This window comes from Taudactylus pleione, unplaced genomic scaffold (genome assembly GCF_031769625.1).
Source record: "Taudactylus pleione unplaced genomic scaffold, aTauple2 ptg000380l, whole genome shotgun sequence".
Classification (NCBI taxonomy): Eukaryota; Metazoa; Chordata; class Amphibia; order Anura; family Myobatrachidae; genus Taudactylus; species Taudactylus pleione.
The window spans coordinates 6845078-6863911 of record NW_028284781.1 but is presented as its reverse complement, the minus strand read 5'-3'; the positions used below and the strand labels follow the sequence as shown (position 1 = coordinate 6863911).

General features: G+C 44.2%; 1 protein-coding gene across 1 annotated transcript in view; it reads right to left on the bottom strand.

The window, feature by feature from the left end:
* Positions 1-18834, bottom strand: part of CPVL (carboxypeptidase vitellogenic like) — a 174502-nt gene continuing 155668 nt past the window's right edge. The window contains exon 13 of the mRNA XM_088445417.1: positions 1-210. Within this exon, the coding sequence (XP_088301543.1) occupies positions 94-210 (117 nt within the window). The 3' untranslated portion in view covers positions 1-93. The remainder of the gene's footprint in view (positions 211-18834) is intronic.

Sequence of the window (18834 nt, the reverse complement as noted above, 5' to 3'; positions counted from 1 at the left end):
TTATATTTTTACAAAGACTTTATTGGCTTATCAATGAGATTTGTTTCAGTGGATAAAGCAGCGTCTGATTTTGAGGATATGATTTTCATCAAATTAGAATCCAGTCTCGCAGTTCAAGGTCTTACATTTACTTATGAACCTGTCAATCAACACAAAGGATCTCTCGGGCTGGTCATATGGAAGGATGTGTCCGCCTCCTCTGACTATTACCTAGAAGAAGCAAGAACAGCAATATTAATCATCATAGGTATAACCAGGCTCCAGTCACCAATACACACAATGTGACATATCAATTCATAAAGGAACCAGTGACATCACTGAGTCACAATGTAACATTCATTTCCAAAATGCCTCAGTGACTTCACAGAATTATTATTCGGTACGCTGGCATTTATCTCCTCCTAATATTATTACATATAGTATACAAGAATAAGCAGATAGAAGCCAGGACAGCTTTTGCTTGCCACACACACTTTGAACATTTGTAGGGGTGTCACGTGGTCTGATTACACAACGCGCAAGATCCCAAAATAATCCCCATTCCTTATCATAATGAGACTGAAATATATAAGATTATTAGATAAATGTTGGTTAGTGCAATATTAAGGTCCGTCTGTGAGGTCACATCCCAACCACACTAATGCTGGAAGAGATCCGATAACACTGTCCGAGTTCCCGGATCTTGTCCATTTTATCCACTTACGTGTGTAGCCAGATTTGAATGTGATCCTGTAAGGATCCTACCATGTGTGGTCAATGTTGTGGGTGGTTCTGGGGGGGCATGGAAAGCATCACGGAATAAGGAAACACTCTTTTTTTTACCCTATCGTAAATACATACCTTACATATAGCTTTAAATATTATTCAAAACTAGCATGCAGCTTCGCATACAATGAAATCTGCTGCCAACTTGTTTTCTTTATATGAGGTGTTGTCGAATTGCTTTGCATAAGGGCCCTGTCGCGGGAGTGGCCCACGTGACGAGTAGCACTATACAGACTGGTGGCAGCAGCGCCTTCGCCCACCACTCACGCCAATGTCACTGTGTGCCCTGTGCACAGACTGAATGTGGGCCCAAAGCACCTCTCCCACCCACCCCTTATTGGCCGCTTACATGGTGCAATACCTATCTCTTGCATTGATGATGGCAATAATGACAGTCTGTTAGCCCCACTAATACAGACCAAAAAGCCATGAATGCAGTCAGTTGATTTGATGGGTCATCCCTGGCCCTGCTCTACCATTATACACTGTGCAATTCTTCAAAGAATGTCTGCAAACCTGTCAACCACTCTTCCTGCCCAGTTACAAAATCACCTTTTTCCTAACACTGTAACCTGCTGAAGGAGGGTCAACTAGAGAATGGTGGACATAGTTACAAATACACAGTTTCATGTACAGAATTCAGCCTGGTAATCGATATATCAAATAGTGGCTCTACTTGTACCACGTTAGTTCATTAGTATTATCCTGCACCGGGTTTCTGAGGCTAATTGAATCGGGCAGCGCCGACAATTAGCCACAGGGTAAACCACGAGCCTAATTAAACTCCCTAATTGATTTACATTCTAGAAGTACATCTGAACTACGCGCAAGTCAATTGTGCATTTGTGGATCACAATGTAAATGTGTTCATATGAATGAAATATTAGGAACTACAGTCAGGCAAAAATATCTGCCTCTCCGCATATTGGGTATACAAAGAGCATTCAAAAACTAGTACAAAGTGTCTTCCTAAGCTGGGTACACACTGTGATCCATTGCATGATAAATCGGTCCAACACAGATCAGAACGATATATCATGTGGATCGCATAGTGTGTACAGGCGATCGTGTGTTGCCGCCGGTCGATCATGCCGTAGTCCACTGCATCGTGCAGTGTATATTTACGGCGCGATGTATTGACGCTGGGTACACAAATCGTGTAGTATGTACCCAGCTTAAAACCCTCCCTGCAGTACAGTGTACTAAGCATGAGCGCCAACTTTTGGTATGGGGGTGTTCAAATTACATCTACCTCATAAGTGCCAAGCATAAAAATGACTGCGGGCACCAAAAAATATAGGGGGTACTTGAGCACACTTGGCACCCACAGAACTGGTTGCCACCATACACTGCACCCACAGAGATGACTCCAATGGTACCAGGTACAGAACACTGACACCCATCAACACTGCAGAGGACAAGCTAAGTACACACTGTTTGATGTGTGCCCAGTGATGCGACTGCCGACCCCGCCGCCGGTACACACTAGACGATCCAATGCCCAACCACACGATATCAGTCGCATAAACAGGTTGAGCTGCATGTAGGGACGACCTGATGATGTGGCTGACCACCACATGGGAGCGAGCAAATAGTCACGACATGGTGGGTACACACTACACAATTTGGACGATTTGACGTTCCGATCCATCGGAATCGGGCATATCGGCCAAAAAATCGTAGTGTGTACCAGGCATAAGGGGCATTTAGCAGGCTTTATTAAAATAAACTGAAATCCTGACTTTAATTCACGTATACAAGCCCTAACTATTCATCAACACTTGTTTGCATTTGGATGCAGAGCTCATTCATCTTTTTCCATACTTAATGAAACAAATATCCAGAAACGTGCATTAATGTACATTTGTCTTCACCGATGAAGAGAGTAAATATTGAGAACTGGCTACATTTAAACAGCTGTGGAAGTTCTTGAGATTGTGCCAAAACCTGCTAGACAGAGGAGGCCTCAATACAATACGAACAGCGGGATTTTTTTCCTTCCCCCAAGACCCAGACAGATATTGACATCCAGAACAAACTAGTTACAGCACCTGTGTGAAAATCAACAGCAAAGTGTAATTACATTAGCATGCATGTGACAAGGGTTATCCAAGTAATAAAGACAACCGAAAGAAATGGAAACTAATTAGACAGATAAACATATCACCATGTTTCACATCCCGATCCACCTAAACAATGTGGTGGACTGATGCCTGCATAATTTTGCTGTTTGAATCGAACAAAAGATCAGCAACATTTTGAAAACCTCTCCACAATTTTCGCAGCACTTCTCTACTACTACTGCTACTATTATTATTCTACAGGTGACCGCAATATTTTACACACATCGCCAGTGGCATTTATCCTTAAGTGTATACAGCTGTAGAAAATCTATTATTGCTGAAATATATTTATTAACATTAAAATATTGCTGGAGCAGCTGCCTGGCAACACTTCTTGGCAGCAGTAAGAACTGTATGCCAGTGTTGGGGCATACAGGCATGAGTGACCCAGATAGCCAGTTTATGTATGCACAGCAGAACTGGATACCTAGACTTGTTCCACGTAGAGTGTAAAAACTTAAATAAGTAAGATAACTATATTATATACAGCATTTATTACTGTCATTATCTTTTGAGATAGTCATTGAGATTTGTTAACTAAATTAATATTGCAGAGGTACATGTGTAACAGCAATTATTAATAAGGCTTCCCCATCCTTTGCATAGGAAAGCTTTTCAAAGAGATGCACTATGTAGACAAAAGAGATTGGACACCCGCGCTTAAGTGAAATGGTCCCATGCATACAAATTGCACACGAGTTCCATATGGACACTAAGGGGTATATTTACTAAGGTGCGGGTTTTTAGAAGTGGTTTTGTTGCCCATAGCAACCAATCAGATTCTAGCTATTACCTTCTAGAAGGTGCTAGATAAATGTTAAGTAGAATCTGATTGGTTGCTATGGGCAACAAAACCACTTCTAAAAACCCGCACGTTAGTAAATATACCCCTAAATGTGGCTGTTTTGACAAGAACACTTGGTAGGGAGGCCCATGCACTTGCAGTTCTATGGAAACAACTAATGTTTTTATCAGGACGACAATGCCACCTGTCATGTTTCCAGGGCGACGTAGGACTGGTATACAGAAAATTCGGTAGCCGGTATGGTCTGACCAGCTCGGAGTCCAGATCTTAACCCCATTGAGAACCTACTCGACCTTCTTCAGTTTCACAGTTGGTCACTATACTTAAGGCAGAATGGCAAAACATACCACCCTGCTGTTGTTCAGGAACTTGTGGACAGTTAACCAAGAAGGGTGTCTGTAGGTCCACCATGTGCAGTGATTACTGCAAAGTACTGACGTCAATAAAATCTTGTTGATCTAATTGCTGTCGGTGTCCAATTACTTTTGTCTATATAGTGTAGCTGCAACAACAGTAGCCCTTGATAAATAGAGACAAGCCCTACCTCAGGAGTAAACACCTGTTTTCGCCAGTGATAATTTGTGGAAAGGCCAAAACAGGTTTGGGCCTTAGCTGCAGCTTTCCAAGGGCATCAAGCTGTTCTGTGTTTTCCTACCCTCAGTGGTCATGTATCGATGTCAAGGTCAATGTTACACTACAATTTTTGCACTTTCCCAGCTCTCCTCAGGTTTGTTGTAGGTTTTACCAGCTCAACATGGTAAACTTCGCACTGTGTTTTTATTGGCTTCAGGCGCACAGAAACTCATCACATATACTTTTCTGCCTTTACATGGTTAAATAAAGAAGTTTAAGAAGAAAAAAACAAAGCAGCATGGCACCTCCAACAGTGTGACCAGCACAAGTGCGCAAATCCTAGGCTGGTAGCGGCAAAATCAGGGCGGGGGAGAAGGCGGCTTGGGGACGGGAAGGTGGTGACGTTTAAAAATGCAGCTGATGGCACTAGACTTTGACAGGCTGTGATGGGAACATCAGAGCAAGTAAAAAGCCCAATAAGTTAGCACCATTCGGTTGGATACGGGATGCCAGTGGTCAGAATCCCAACACCGCCATCCCAACTGGGTGACAATGCTGATAGATGAAGGGGGGTATATTAGCCTTCCACAGACTAAACTAACCCCCCCCAGGGGTTGGAGTTCTGAGCTAGGGGATCCAGACAGCTGGGATTAGGACTACATCCCGAACCATCAGGTGGGGTCCTAAACAAACAGAGAATTTCCCCCGCTCTGACCAATCAAAGCGAAACCCCTCTCATTGTCAGAAAGCTATGATCGTCATATCATATTATTAAAAAAAATAAAAATGGAACCTTGATCAAAAATAGATGAAAAAAAAAAAATTCGATATTTAAACCCACGCTTTTTGTAAACTTTTTTATTTTTTTTATTTTCAGCTGTGCTTCAACTAAACTCTTCATTTTTATTCCCTTTGCTTCTGTTCCCCATTAGGGAGTAAAATACTACTTTATAAACAATTTTGACAGATTCCAGGATGTAACTCATGAATTCACTAATTAGTACAACCACCTCCACTTAGATTGTTATACATTCCACAGCTTTATGGAGATTGTGGCTTTTCTGAGAAAATACAACCTGTGGTTTCTGACAATGTATGCCCTTAGTGAGTGTATGCAGGTATTTGTAATTAAAACCCTCTTCCTTACATGGATGCTTTGATCAAAAACAACCTAAAAGCATATTTTATGCACTTATGCCTCAGACTTACAGGGGAAACTCATTTACATTGAAAAAGCTTTATATTAAGCTCTTCAAAAGGATTTAGTGTTTTTCATGAGTTTGCCAGTTACTAAAGGGTGATGCTTAAATCAATAGGTTGCAAGTCAAATGCATAAACAAAAAAACAAAACAAAAAAAAACAAAAAACTTACATTCCACTTTATAATACAATTAAATTAAAAGGTTTGTTTTAATGTATTTATTTAAACTATTGCAGTGTTAAAAAGGAGCCAGGCAAAGCAAACCAGCTCAGTTCCTCTTTACACCTAAACTCTACAAACCGTCTGAAAAGTCTGCACTGATGGTAATCAGCTACTTGTGGTTAGAGATTTTTATGTGCAGTCTCAACTCATAAAATGACAATACAAATGGCAACATGGCTAGAGGGGAGCAGATGTGTAACCACTGCTCTATTTATTCTCCACAAACACTGTACAGGAGGAAGCAACATCTGCCAGTAAAATGGCCTAATCGCACACTAACCTCCAGTGTTCAACAAACAACAAAGGTGAATGCTGACTGCGGATCCTGGGCCAATTAATGTGTGACCCTTATTTCCTGTCTGACCTAAGCATGAGAAGGTTCAAGAAGAAAGCAGCTTGGACATGGTCAAACTAAAATAGATAGGTTGAAAAAAACAATATTTTATTAAATATTGTATAGTATTAAAGGGTATATAAAGTGTACATAAAAATGTTGTCTCTTATCACTGTTAATGAACATACGAGGGGGGAGTCAAAAATTAGCCGCACTCTGGCTGTAGAATTTATCTTAATCAACTTTCAGAAAAAACAAACAGATTAATTTTAGATATAATCTCCCTGCTTTTCTATACATTTTGTCCATCGGTCAACAAGCTTTCGTATTCCCTCATTAAAATATATGTTTTAGGATGGGCTGCGAGCCACGAATGCACCGCTGTCTTCACCTCTTCATCAGACGTGAATCGAGGATTATTGCATAGGCAGAGCCATGGATGATTTGCAACATAATCCACTGTCACTCATCTATCCAACAGAATCCGTTCACGTGCACGCTCAATGTTCTCATCAGTCGTGGACGGGCGTCCAGCTCCTTCTTCATGGCAGACACTTGTGCAACCTTCTTTGAACTTTTCTATCCATTCAAACGCACTTCTTTGTGACAAAACACTTTCTCCATACTGTGCACAAAGTCTTCGATAAGTATCGGCACCAGACACACCCTCAGACCACAAAAAACCGAACCACTACATGCTGCTCTTCTTTTGTACAAATCACTACACGCTGCAGCCATATTTTCTTGCACTGCAGTCACAAATGAACTGACTTAACACGTTCAAACCTGCACAGCAGTGACTGGGGTGAGCGTGACCTAGTATAGAAAGCGTTGATAAGACAGTGTGGCTAACAGAAGTTTTAATATAACTGGAGTGCGGATAATTTTTGACTCACCCTCGTGTATTATTTCAGAAGCCAGGTTAACAATGCACCTAAAAAAATAATTGTGCGTCATTACTGCAGATCTTTATTGGATCCTCAAAATCCATAAGAAATTCTATTGGCTCCTTCATTGTACATTATATCGCCCCAACACTTCTACAGCTTTTTACATATGTGAAAAGCTGTAGATTACAGTTTGGATTATCAGAGTTTTTAGAAGGCTATATCGGAGCATTAATTACAATGATATAGCTTTGTTCCTTTCCGTTCGTACCTAATAGTTCGCTGCAATATCACTGCAACCTGTAGATCATCCCTATGCAGTCTGATTCAACCGGACATAAAAAGGTTTCAAATCTTGAACAAAGGTAGCTGTCCATTTTGGGGAACTGAAACCCAGTGGATGGAGGAGAGGGGAGTGAAATTATTTCCACACATAGCGGTCTATTCATAAAGAACATGAAGTGGCTCACTATAAACATCACTATATATCGTATCATATCGATGCGATATATAGTGATGTTTAGTAGCCATTCATGTACACTAACCTGTCCGGCATCTTTGGGCGCTGCCTGGCCCCTTTGTGATCCCTGGATGCAGTGAGAATACAGACATAGCGGAAGCCCAATATGCCTGTATTCTTACTGCGCATGCGTCTGAGGGCAGCAGGTCAGATCTGCTGCAATGAACGCTGGGAAAAGGGGGCAGAGCCAGCGCCAGGTGCTGGACAGAGAGCAGGGAAGTATGCTACTTCCCTGTTCTGGTTGGCTTGCGGTACAGACTACGCCATCCTCAGATGGCCAATCTGTACAAAGCAGAGGAACTGCTGAGCTTTCCGTTCCTTTATAAATTGCACTCACCATACAAAAGTATAGTGATGCGCTTCATACACGAAGCAGGTGTGCCGGTGCAGAAGGAATACCCTTCTCCAGGGCAAACCCCCTCTATGAATCGCCAAAAGCAGTGAAAAGCCCTGTTTCCAGCTAAACAAGACTTTTCACTGCTTTATGAATAGACCCCTAAATATTTAGCTAGCTCATGTGTAGAAAGAAAGACCTGCTTTACTCTGCATTTGGCTGCAAAAGGACATGAGTTTCATCATCCTAAAGTGTTACCAAGCCTACCTTATACAACACTGTACAGATAACAGTTTTTGCAACTCTGCATAAATTCGGAATTATATGACATGCCAATTCAGAAACTGTGAGAAATGATCATTACAAACAATAGCGAAACAACAGTGTAATTTGAGGATTATATTTGTTCTTTGAGAGAATGCCACCTAGCAGCAGCTGGTGGGCTTGGGCAGCAAGCATCCTGATTCTCCGCTGAAAGGCCGGGGAGTGACATTTTTTTCATCACTAACCTTCCGCCACTAACAGTGACGCTGCACCTGCCCACCAGGCCAGCTAATGCACAGGTGACACAATGCACACTAGCAGATGGTCCGAGCTACTGCTCACTGAGACAGATCATCTCTCGGTGCAGGATGGTAGACGCAGTCTCAGGGGCCCATTTATCAACAAGTTTTATCATACGCAATGAGTTTTAAAACTCGCTGCATATTATTAATGGTGCTCCCAGCCAATCATCTACCATCTGTCATTTTTCAAACAGTTGGGAGCTGAATGGCTGGAGAACCATTATCATATGCAACGAGTTTTAAAACTTATTGCGTATGATAAAACCCTTTGATAAATGGACCCCTCACTCTCCTTGGCTGACACTTTTTTATCCTCATATATTGTGAAAATGGACACAGAAAACAATCGCTTGGAAAAGTGAGCAAGTCTCCCGAGCCAGTCACCATCCGCAAACTGCCCACTTACCCGGCGGTAGTGGGTGGACCGGGGGGCTTATGTGAAATATGGATTTCTCACAGGGATACATGCAAAGGCAAATTTAGATCATCATTCTCTGCAACTGCCTGTAGCAGACAAATATATCCTGTCCAGAGCTGACTTAGCCCTGTGCTGGCATCAAGTGGAGACCCAAAATTTGATTAAAGGGTACTCTCATGATAAACCCATTGCTGGTCATTCCCATACTGAATAAGCCTTAAGTCCCTATTCTGTGGTAGATGGGGATTCTGAGTAAGTAATTGGGACAGCTGTGAGCACTTAGTTTTCGGTTAGATATTGAGGATAGAAGATATAGGGGAAGATATAGGGGTCTATTTACTAAGCAGTGTTAGGAGAGAGTGAAAAGTGATAAGTGATAAGGTGCCAGCCAATCAGCACCCAACTGTCATCTCACAGGCTGTGTTTGAAAAATGACAGTTGGAAGCTGATTGGCTGGCACCTTATCACTTTCTTACCACTTCCTAACACTGCTTAGTAAATAGACCTCACAGAGACAGATGTATCAAACTTTGGAGAGCGATAAATGGACAGCGAAAGTACCATTCAGCTCCTTTCTGCCATTTTATAGTCTGTTTGCAAAATGACAGTTAGGAGCTGATTGGTTGGTACTTTATCACTTTCCAAGGTTTGATACATCTCCCACACGGTTTCTGTCACGGATATATAACATTTTCGCCTCTGACTGTAGCAGGACGAAACATACAAAGAAAGGTCAAATGGTGGTGGTCGTCGTCATCATCCTCCTCCTCCTCCTCCTGTATTAGATATAAAAAAATCCCTCAGGCTCTGGAGGTGAATAAATCCTCACCGGGATGCCAGCTGGGGCACAAGAAAAGTTTCCTGAAACTCAGATGTCAAGGCCAATATTAAATACAGTCAGGTGCATAAATATTGGGACATTTTTCATATTTTGGCCTCTATTCACCACCACAATGTATGCTACTTCCCTGCGGTCATAACACCATCCTCAGATGGCGGATCTGTACCGCAGGAGATACAATAGTATGATGATGTGATACAGGCATGGAGCAGGGGTGCCGCAGGCAAAGTAATACACTTCTCCACAGTAAACTAGCTCCATGAATAGCACAAAGCAGAGAAGTGCCCTGATTTCAGCTAAACAGGGCTCTTCTCCCCCAATTCTTAATATTATTATTAGCAGAAATCCAAGTGATTTATCTGCAGTCTACATGCAGCTCAATTCATTTTAATATGATTCAAGGCATCCATCTCCGATATTTCTGTATAACAATTCAGAAGACTGCGTCAGGAACTACTAAAAAAAAGGAAAAATTATGAGAGAGATAGATATATTATATACATACATACAGTCAGGTGCATAAATATTGGGACATTGACAGAATTTTCATATTTTGGCCTCGATTCACCACCACAATGGCTTTGAAATGAAACAAACAAGATGTGCTTTAACTGCAGACTTTCAGATTTAATTTGAGGGCAATTACATCCAAATCAGGTGAACGGTGTAGGAATTACAACAGTTTCTATATGTGCCTCCCATTTTTTTAAGGGGCCAAAAGTAATGGGACAAACTAAACAATCCTAAATCTAATTTTCACTTTTTAATACTTTGTTGCAAATCCTTTGCAGGCAATTACAGCCTGAAGTCTGGAACGCATAGACATCACCAGACGCTGGGTTTCATCCCTGGTGATGCTCTGCCAGGCCTCTACTGCAAAGGTCTTCAGTTCCTGCTTGTTCTTGGGGCATTTTCCCTTCAGTTTTGTCTTCATCAAGTGAAATGCATGCTCAATCGGATTCAGGTCAGGGGGATTGACTTGGCCATTGCATAACATTCCACTTTTTAGCCTTAAAAAACTCTTTGGTTGCTTTTGCAGTACGCTTCGGGTCATTGTCCATCTGCACTGTGAAGCGTCGTCCAATGAGTTCTGAAGCATATAATATTGCCCGAAACACTTCAGAATTCATTCTGCTGCTTTTGTCAGCAGTCACATCATCAATAAATACAAGGTAAGCAGTTCCATTGGCAGCCATACATGCCCACGCCATGACACTACAAGCACCATGCTTCACTGATGAGGTGGTATGTTTTGGATCATGAGCAGTTCCTTTTCTTCTCCATACTCTTCTCTTCCCATCACTCTGGTACAAGTTGATCTTTGTCTCATCTGTCCATAGGATGTTGTTCCAGAACTGTAATGGCTTTTTTAGATGTTGTTTGGCAAACTCTAATCTGGTCTTCCTGTTTTTGAGGCTCACCAATTGTTTACATCTTGTGGTGAACCCTCTATATTCACTCTTGTGAAGTCTTCTCTTGATTGTTGACTGACACAAATACACCTACCTCCTGGAGAGTGCTCTTGATTTGGCCAACTGTTGTGAAGGGGTTTTTCTTCACCAGGGAAATAATTCTACTGTCATCCACCACAGTTGTTTTCAGAGCCAGATTTAGATCTCATGGGACCCTAGGCAAGATACCAGTTTGGGGCCCCACTTCCCTCAAAGGTATGCGGTCAGGAAGCCGGCGGCCGAAATGCCAACCGCCGGCTTCCCGACTGTGAAATCCTGACATGGGACCAATGACAGGCGTGGAAATCCCAACGCCTATCATATTATTATATTCCGACGCCCGGAATACCAAAGGTAAACCGGGATGTAGGGAGCGGATAGCCGGGGGGGGGTGGTTAGGTTTAGGGGCTCCTGGGGGGACACTTAGTGTAGGCACCCCCCGGGAGGGTTAGAGTTGAACTATGAAGAGGGGGTTAGGGTTAGGCACCCCTGGGGGCAGGTTAGGGTTAGGCACTACCCCGGGAGGGTTAGGTTTAGGATGCGGGGAGGAAGGGTTGTTAGGTTTAGGCACCCCTGGGTGGAGGTTAGGGTTAGGCACTAGGGGGGAGGTTAGGGTTAGGCACCCCTAAGGAAGGGTTGGGGGGGGGGTACGGAATAGCTTAAATACTTAGCCTGTCGGGATCTTCATTCTTCTGCCTTCCGGTGTCGGTATTACATCCACAGGGCTTTAGTCCAGCTGGTATGTCATACCGATTCCCCCTCAAACAATCCATCACATATCACGCATGGCAAGAATTTAAAAAACAGGTAACGATCAGAACACCATCAAATCATTACCATTGAATGGTAAAAACATTAACATCACAAAAAATATATTGATGGTCTCTACTCATCGCAATTCGAAGTCCATCCCTAATATACCATCACACAACCGTCCATGTGCACCCACAGCAAATCACTGAATGATCTGAATCTGCCATGTTAAACCCAATGTCAAAGCAGTTGAAGCACATGATGAGCTGGGCGCACAAAGACTCAGGTGTGATGCTGATAGGGAACCAAGCAACAAGAAGGTTGTTCATGCTCACACTATTGCTGCTACCAGACATTGCCCACAATGTCCCTGTTTATGAGCTAAAAGATCAAACATCACCGCCACAAACATTATCATTGCCATTACACTACATCACTATAAAACCCAATCAGCACACACCACATCACTCTATCATTCACTCAGCATACACTGCGTCACTATCACTCACTCAGTACACACTGCATCACTATCACTCACTCAGCACACACTGCATCACTATCACTCACTCAGGACACACTGCATCACTATCACTCACACAGCATCACTATCCCTCACACAGCACACACTGCATCACTATCACTCACACAGCACACACTGCAACACTAACAGCACACACTGCATCACTAACAGCACACACTGCATCACTAACAGCACACACTGCATCACTAACAGCACACACTGCATCACTAACAGCACACACTGCATCACTAACAGCACACACTGCATCACTAACAGCACACACTGCATCACTAACAGCACACACTGCATCACTAACAGCACACACAGCATCACTATCCCTCACACTGCATCACTATCCCTCACACAGCACACACTGCATCACTATCGCTCACACAGCACACACTGCATCACTATCGTTCACACTGCATCACTATCGTTCACACTGCATCACTATCGCTCACACAGCACACACTGCATCACTATCCCTCACACAGCATCACTATCACTCACAGCATCACTATCCCTCACACAGCACACACTGCATCACTATCCCTCACACAGCACACACGGCATCACTATCGCTCACACAGCATCACTATCACTCACACAGCACACACGGCATCACTATCACTCACACAGCATCACTATCCCTCACACAGCACACACTGCATCACTATCACTCACACAGCACACACTGCATCACTATCACTCACACAGCACACACTGCATCACTATCACTCACACAGCATCACTATCACTCACACAGCTTACACTGCATCATTATCACTCACACAGCTTACACTGCATCACTATCACTCACACAGCTTACACTGCATCACTATCACTCACACAGCACACACTGCATCACTATCACTCACACAGCACACACTGCATCACTAACAGGACACACTGCATCACTAACAGGACACACTGCATCACTAACAGGACACACTGCATCACCCACAGCGCACACTGCATCACCCACAGCACACACTGCATCACCCACAGCACACACTGCATCACTAACTGCACACACTGCATCACTATCGCTCACACAGCACACACTGCATCACTATCGCTCACACAGCATCACTATCGCTCACACAGCATCACTATCACTCACAGCACACACTGCATCACTATCACTCACACAGCACACACTGCATCACTATCACTCACACAGCATCACTATCACTCACACAGCACACACTGCATCACTAACAGCACACACTGCATCACTATCACTCACACAGCACACACTGCATCACTATCACTCACACAGCACACACTGCATCACTATCACTCACACAGCACACACTGCATCACTATCCCTCACTCAGCATACACTGCATCACTATCACTCACACAGCATACACTGCATCACTATCACACACTGCATCACTATCACTCACACAACACACACTGCATCACTATCACTCACACAACACACTGCATCACTAACAGCACACACTGCATCACTATCACTCACACAGCACACACTGCATCACTATCACTCACACAGCATACACTGCATCACTATCACTCACACAGCATACACTGCATCACTATCACACACACTGCATCACTATCACTCACACAACACACACTGCATCACTATCACTCACAGCATCACTGTCACTCACACATCATCACTGTCACTCACACAGCACACACTGCATCACTATCGCTCACACAGCACACACTGCATCACTATTGCTCACAAAGCACACACTGCATCACTATTGCTCACAAAGCACACACTGCATCACTATTGCTCACAAAGCACACACTGCATCACTATCACTCACAGCATCACTATCACTCACACAGCGCACACTGCATCACTATTGCTCACACAGCACACACTGCATCACTATTGCTCACAAAGCACACACTGCATCACTACTGCTCACAAAGCACACACTGCATCACTATCACTCACAGCATCACTATCACTCACACAGCGCACACTGCATCACTATCGCTCACACTGCATCACTATCACTCACACAGCACACACTGCATCACTATCACTCACACAGCACACACTGCATCATCACTCACACAGCACACACTGCATCATTATCACTCACACAGCGCACACTGCATCACTATTGCTCACACAGCACACACTGCATCACTATTGCTCACAAAGCACACACTGCATCACTATTGCTCACAAAGCACACACTGCATCACTATCACTCACAGCATCACTATCACTCACAGAGCGCACACTGCATCACTATCGCTCACACTGCATCACTATCACTCACACAGCACACACTGCATCACTATCACTCACACAGCACACACTGCATCACTATCACTCACACAGCACACACTGCATCATTATCACTCACCCAGCATCACTATTACTCACACAGCATCACTATCACTCACACAGCACACACTGCATCACTATCACTCACACAGCATCACTATCACACAGAATCACTATCACTCACACAGCACACACTGCATCACTATCACTCACACAGCACACACTGCATCACTATCACTCACACAGCACACACTGCATCACTATCACTCACACAGCATCACTATCACTCACACAGCGCACACTGCATCACTATCACTATCACTCACACAGCGCACACTGCATCACTATCACTCACACAGCATCACTATCACTCACACAGCATCACTATCACTCACACAGCATCACTATCACTCACACAGCATCACTATCACTCACACAGCATCACTATCACTCACACAGCGCACACTCCATCACTATCACTCACACAGCACACACTGCATCACTATCACTCACACAGCACACACTGCATCACTATCACTCACACAGCACACACTGCATCACTATTGCTCACACAGCACACACTGCATCACTGTTGCTCACAAAGCACACACTGCATCACTATCACTCACACAGCACACACTGCATCACTATCACTCACACAGCACACACTGCATCACTATCACTCACACAGCACACACTGCATCACTATCACTCACACAGCATCACTATCACTCACACAGCGCACACTGCATCACTATCACTCACACAGCATCACTATCACTCACACAGCGCACACAGCATCACTATCACTCACACAGCATCACTATCACTCACACAGCATCACTATCACTCACACAGCATCACTATCACTCACACAGCATCACTATCACTCACACAGCATCACTATCACTCACACAGCATCACTATCACTCACACAGCGCACACTCCATCACTATCACTCACACAGCACACACTGCATCACTATCACTCACACAGCACACACTGCATCACTATTGCTCACACAGCACACACTGCATCACTGTTGCTCACAAAGCACACACTGCATCACTATCGCTCACACAGCATCACTATAGCTCACACAGCACACACTGCATCACTATCACTCACACAGCAGACACTGCATCACTATCGCTCACAGAGCACACACTGCATCACTATCACTCACACAGCAGACACTGCATCACTATCGCTCACAGAGCACACACTGCATCACTATCACTCACACAGCAGAGCCTTTCAAATTACACATGGCAGCATGCAAAGTAACAGTAACCCTCCCCATTTTCCCCCTATACAAAACTCAAGTGACTCACCTGTCACAGTTCACTCACTGTGGCAGAGCAGTAAAACGTCATCAGAGGGCAGGGACACACAGTATGCCCCCATGCTGCCTGTACTAATAGTAGAGGGAGAGCTACCACCCAGGAGTCAGGACTACACTAAAGCTGAAAATCCTCTCAGCACCCCTTGCTGGTGCCTGGAGGCAAGTGCTTCTCAGTGGGAAGTAGGAGAAGATGCCGACGAAGACTTACTGCCTCTACATCCGGACCTAGCTGTTGTGAGTGATTGTGACTAATCCCCAGGGACGGATTTCGGGGGCCCACTGGGCTCTAGGCGGGCGCCTAAGTTGCACAGTGGTAAATCCGGCCCTGGTTGTTTTCCGTGGTCTTCCGAGTCTTTTGATGTTGCTGAGCTCTCCGATGCGTTCTTTCTTTTTAAGAATGTTCCAAACAGTTGATTTGGCCACACCTAATGTTTTTGCTATCTCTCTGATGGGTTTGTTTTGATTTTTCAGCCTAATGATGGCTTGCTTCACTGATAGTGACAGCTCTTTGGATCTCATATTGAGAGTCGACAGCAACTGATTCCAAATGCAAATGTCACACCTAGAATCAACTCCAGACCTTTTACCTGCTTAATTGATAATGAAATAACAAGGGAATAGCCCACACCTGTCCATGAAATAGCTTTTGCGTTGATAGTCCCATTACTTTTGGACCCTTAAAAAGTGGGAGGCACATATAGAAACCGTTGTAAATCCTACAGCATTCACCTGATTTGGATGTCATTACCCTCAAATTAAATCTGAAAGTCTGCAGTTAAAGCACATCTTGTTTGTTTCATTTCAAAGCCATTGTGGTGGTGAATAAAGGCCAAAATATGAAAGTTCTGTCAATGTCCCAATATTTATGCACCTGACTGTATACATACATACACACATATATACATACATACCACTTCATTTGTCATTATTTCATTATCAACAGTCTCACGTGAAAAACCAAAAAAGCTGCAGGACAAAAAAATAAAATGGCAAGTTTGAAAACAAAAAATTAACCTGTTATGTACAAACTATGTCACACAAAACATACTATATACAAACCAAAGCCAGAAAACATAAGAATCCAAAGCACAGACAAACTTTAAAAGAATGTGCCTCTGATAATGACACTCGACACATGGTAACAATATATGTAGGCCGAGGAAGCTCTCCTGGGGATGATTTCTAAGAAAAGCTGTCAATAAAGAAACAGCATGACAAAAGATGAACAGCCCTACACACAGCTTACAAAAAGAGACCGTTGTTAAAAAGCAGAACAAACAATCCACTGGTTGTATTCAGAGGTACAAATCTAAGGATTAATGATTTGAGGGATGCTTATAACTGTCCATGATTTCACAGGCATGCATTACTGTATGGGAAACCCCATCCTCTCAATAACCCAATCTGCCAATGCACCCAGAATGTTGTCCATGCTTGCGAAAAAAATAATGGTCCAAGTCTTCCTACTTTGCAAACTGACAAAGAAAGTGGCTAACATTGGGTGCAGGAACGGGACCCCTTATTTATTATATTAACAGCTGTGGCAATAGGGGGATTGTACTAGACAGTGATTCAGAGCCATTGCACATAGGCTAAATATTCTGAGGGCCTGTCATGCGCACAATGGTGGGGCCCACACTACACACCCTGCACTCATATATAGTCATACAGTACATTCATACGGAATCAGTATGTAATGCTGGTGGCTGATTAGCCGTCGGATCAAATACCGACAGCGGCAGCCCGACAGGTCAGAATCCCAACTGCATCAGGTAAGTAGTCTAACCCTCCCCTCCCCCCTTAAACCTAACATTCCATTAGGGGTGCCTAACCCTAACCTCCCCCCATTAGCGCCTAAACCCAACTCCCTCCCCGCACCCTAAATTATCCTTCCCGGGGCGGTACCTAACCCCGACCCCCCCTAGTGATGCCTATCCCTAACCCCCCCTTTCCCTACCCTAACTGTCCCCGGGGTGGGAGGGGGACGCATAACCCCAATTCCTCCTGGGGGTCCCTAATGCTAACCCTCCTCCCCCGCGGCTACACGCCAAGACACCCGGCTTACCTTCGTTCGGTATGCCAGGTATTGGGATTTAGTAGTGGGGCTAATGATAGGGTCGGGAATTCGACACCTATCTTCGGTCCCATGTCAGGATGTGGCTATCGGTATCTTAACTACATCACACACACACACATCGACATCACCTGCCTGGCACTGCAGAGCAGCAAAAATCACAGGGAAAATGGTGATGGCCATTTACCAGTGACTTAGGCATCCTTACATATATGTAATCTATTAGTTATTGCTATGAACATTTACTCCAATGTATTTGCAGAATAGCAATTTGATGATTACAAACCCCTGTTGTAGAAGTGCTTTTAATGTGTATAAATATGACAAATAAACATAGCAAATGGCAGAAAAAGTCGTGCTTCAGCGACATAACTCCAAGATGCACCAGGACAATAGTGTACCCTATGGTTTTATTATAGATGCCCCTTGGGGGATTGTGGGGGTCATTCAGACCCGTTCGCGAGCAAAGGACGCTCGCAAACGGGTCGTGGTTTCCCCACTGAGCATGCGCACGACAGAGGGAGCTCCGTCGTGCGCATGCGCGAGACCCGGACTGCGACAGCCAAGCTGTTGCTCCGGGTCTCGCACCAAAGGGGGTGTGCTGTCGATGTTGATTGACAGCACGCCCCCTTTGTTGGGCGTGCCGGGGGCGTGCCTGCCAGACGGAGGCATTCCCATGGGAACGCCTACTGTCTGAAGCCGGCCCCACTGACATCACTAGTGATGTCAGTGGGAGTGATTTTGGCTCTGATAGAGCCAAAATCACTCCAGGGCTTGCGGCAGGGAGACCCTACCGCAGGGTCTCCGTCGCAAGTCCG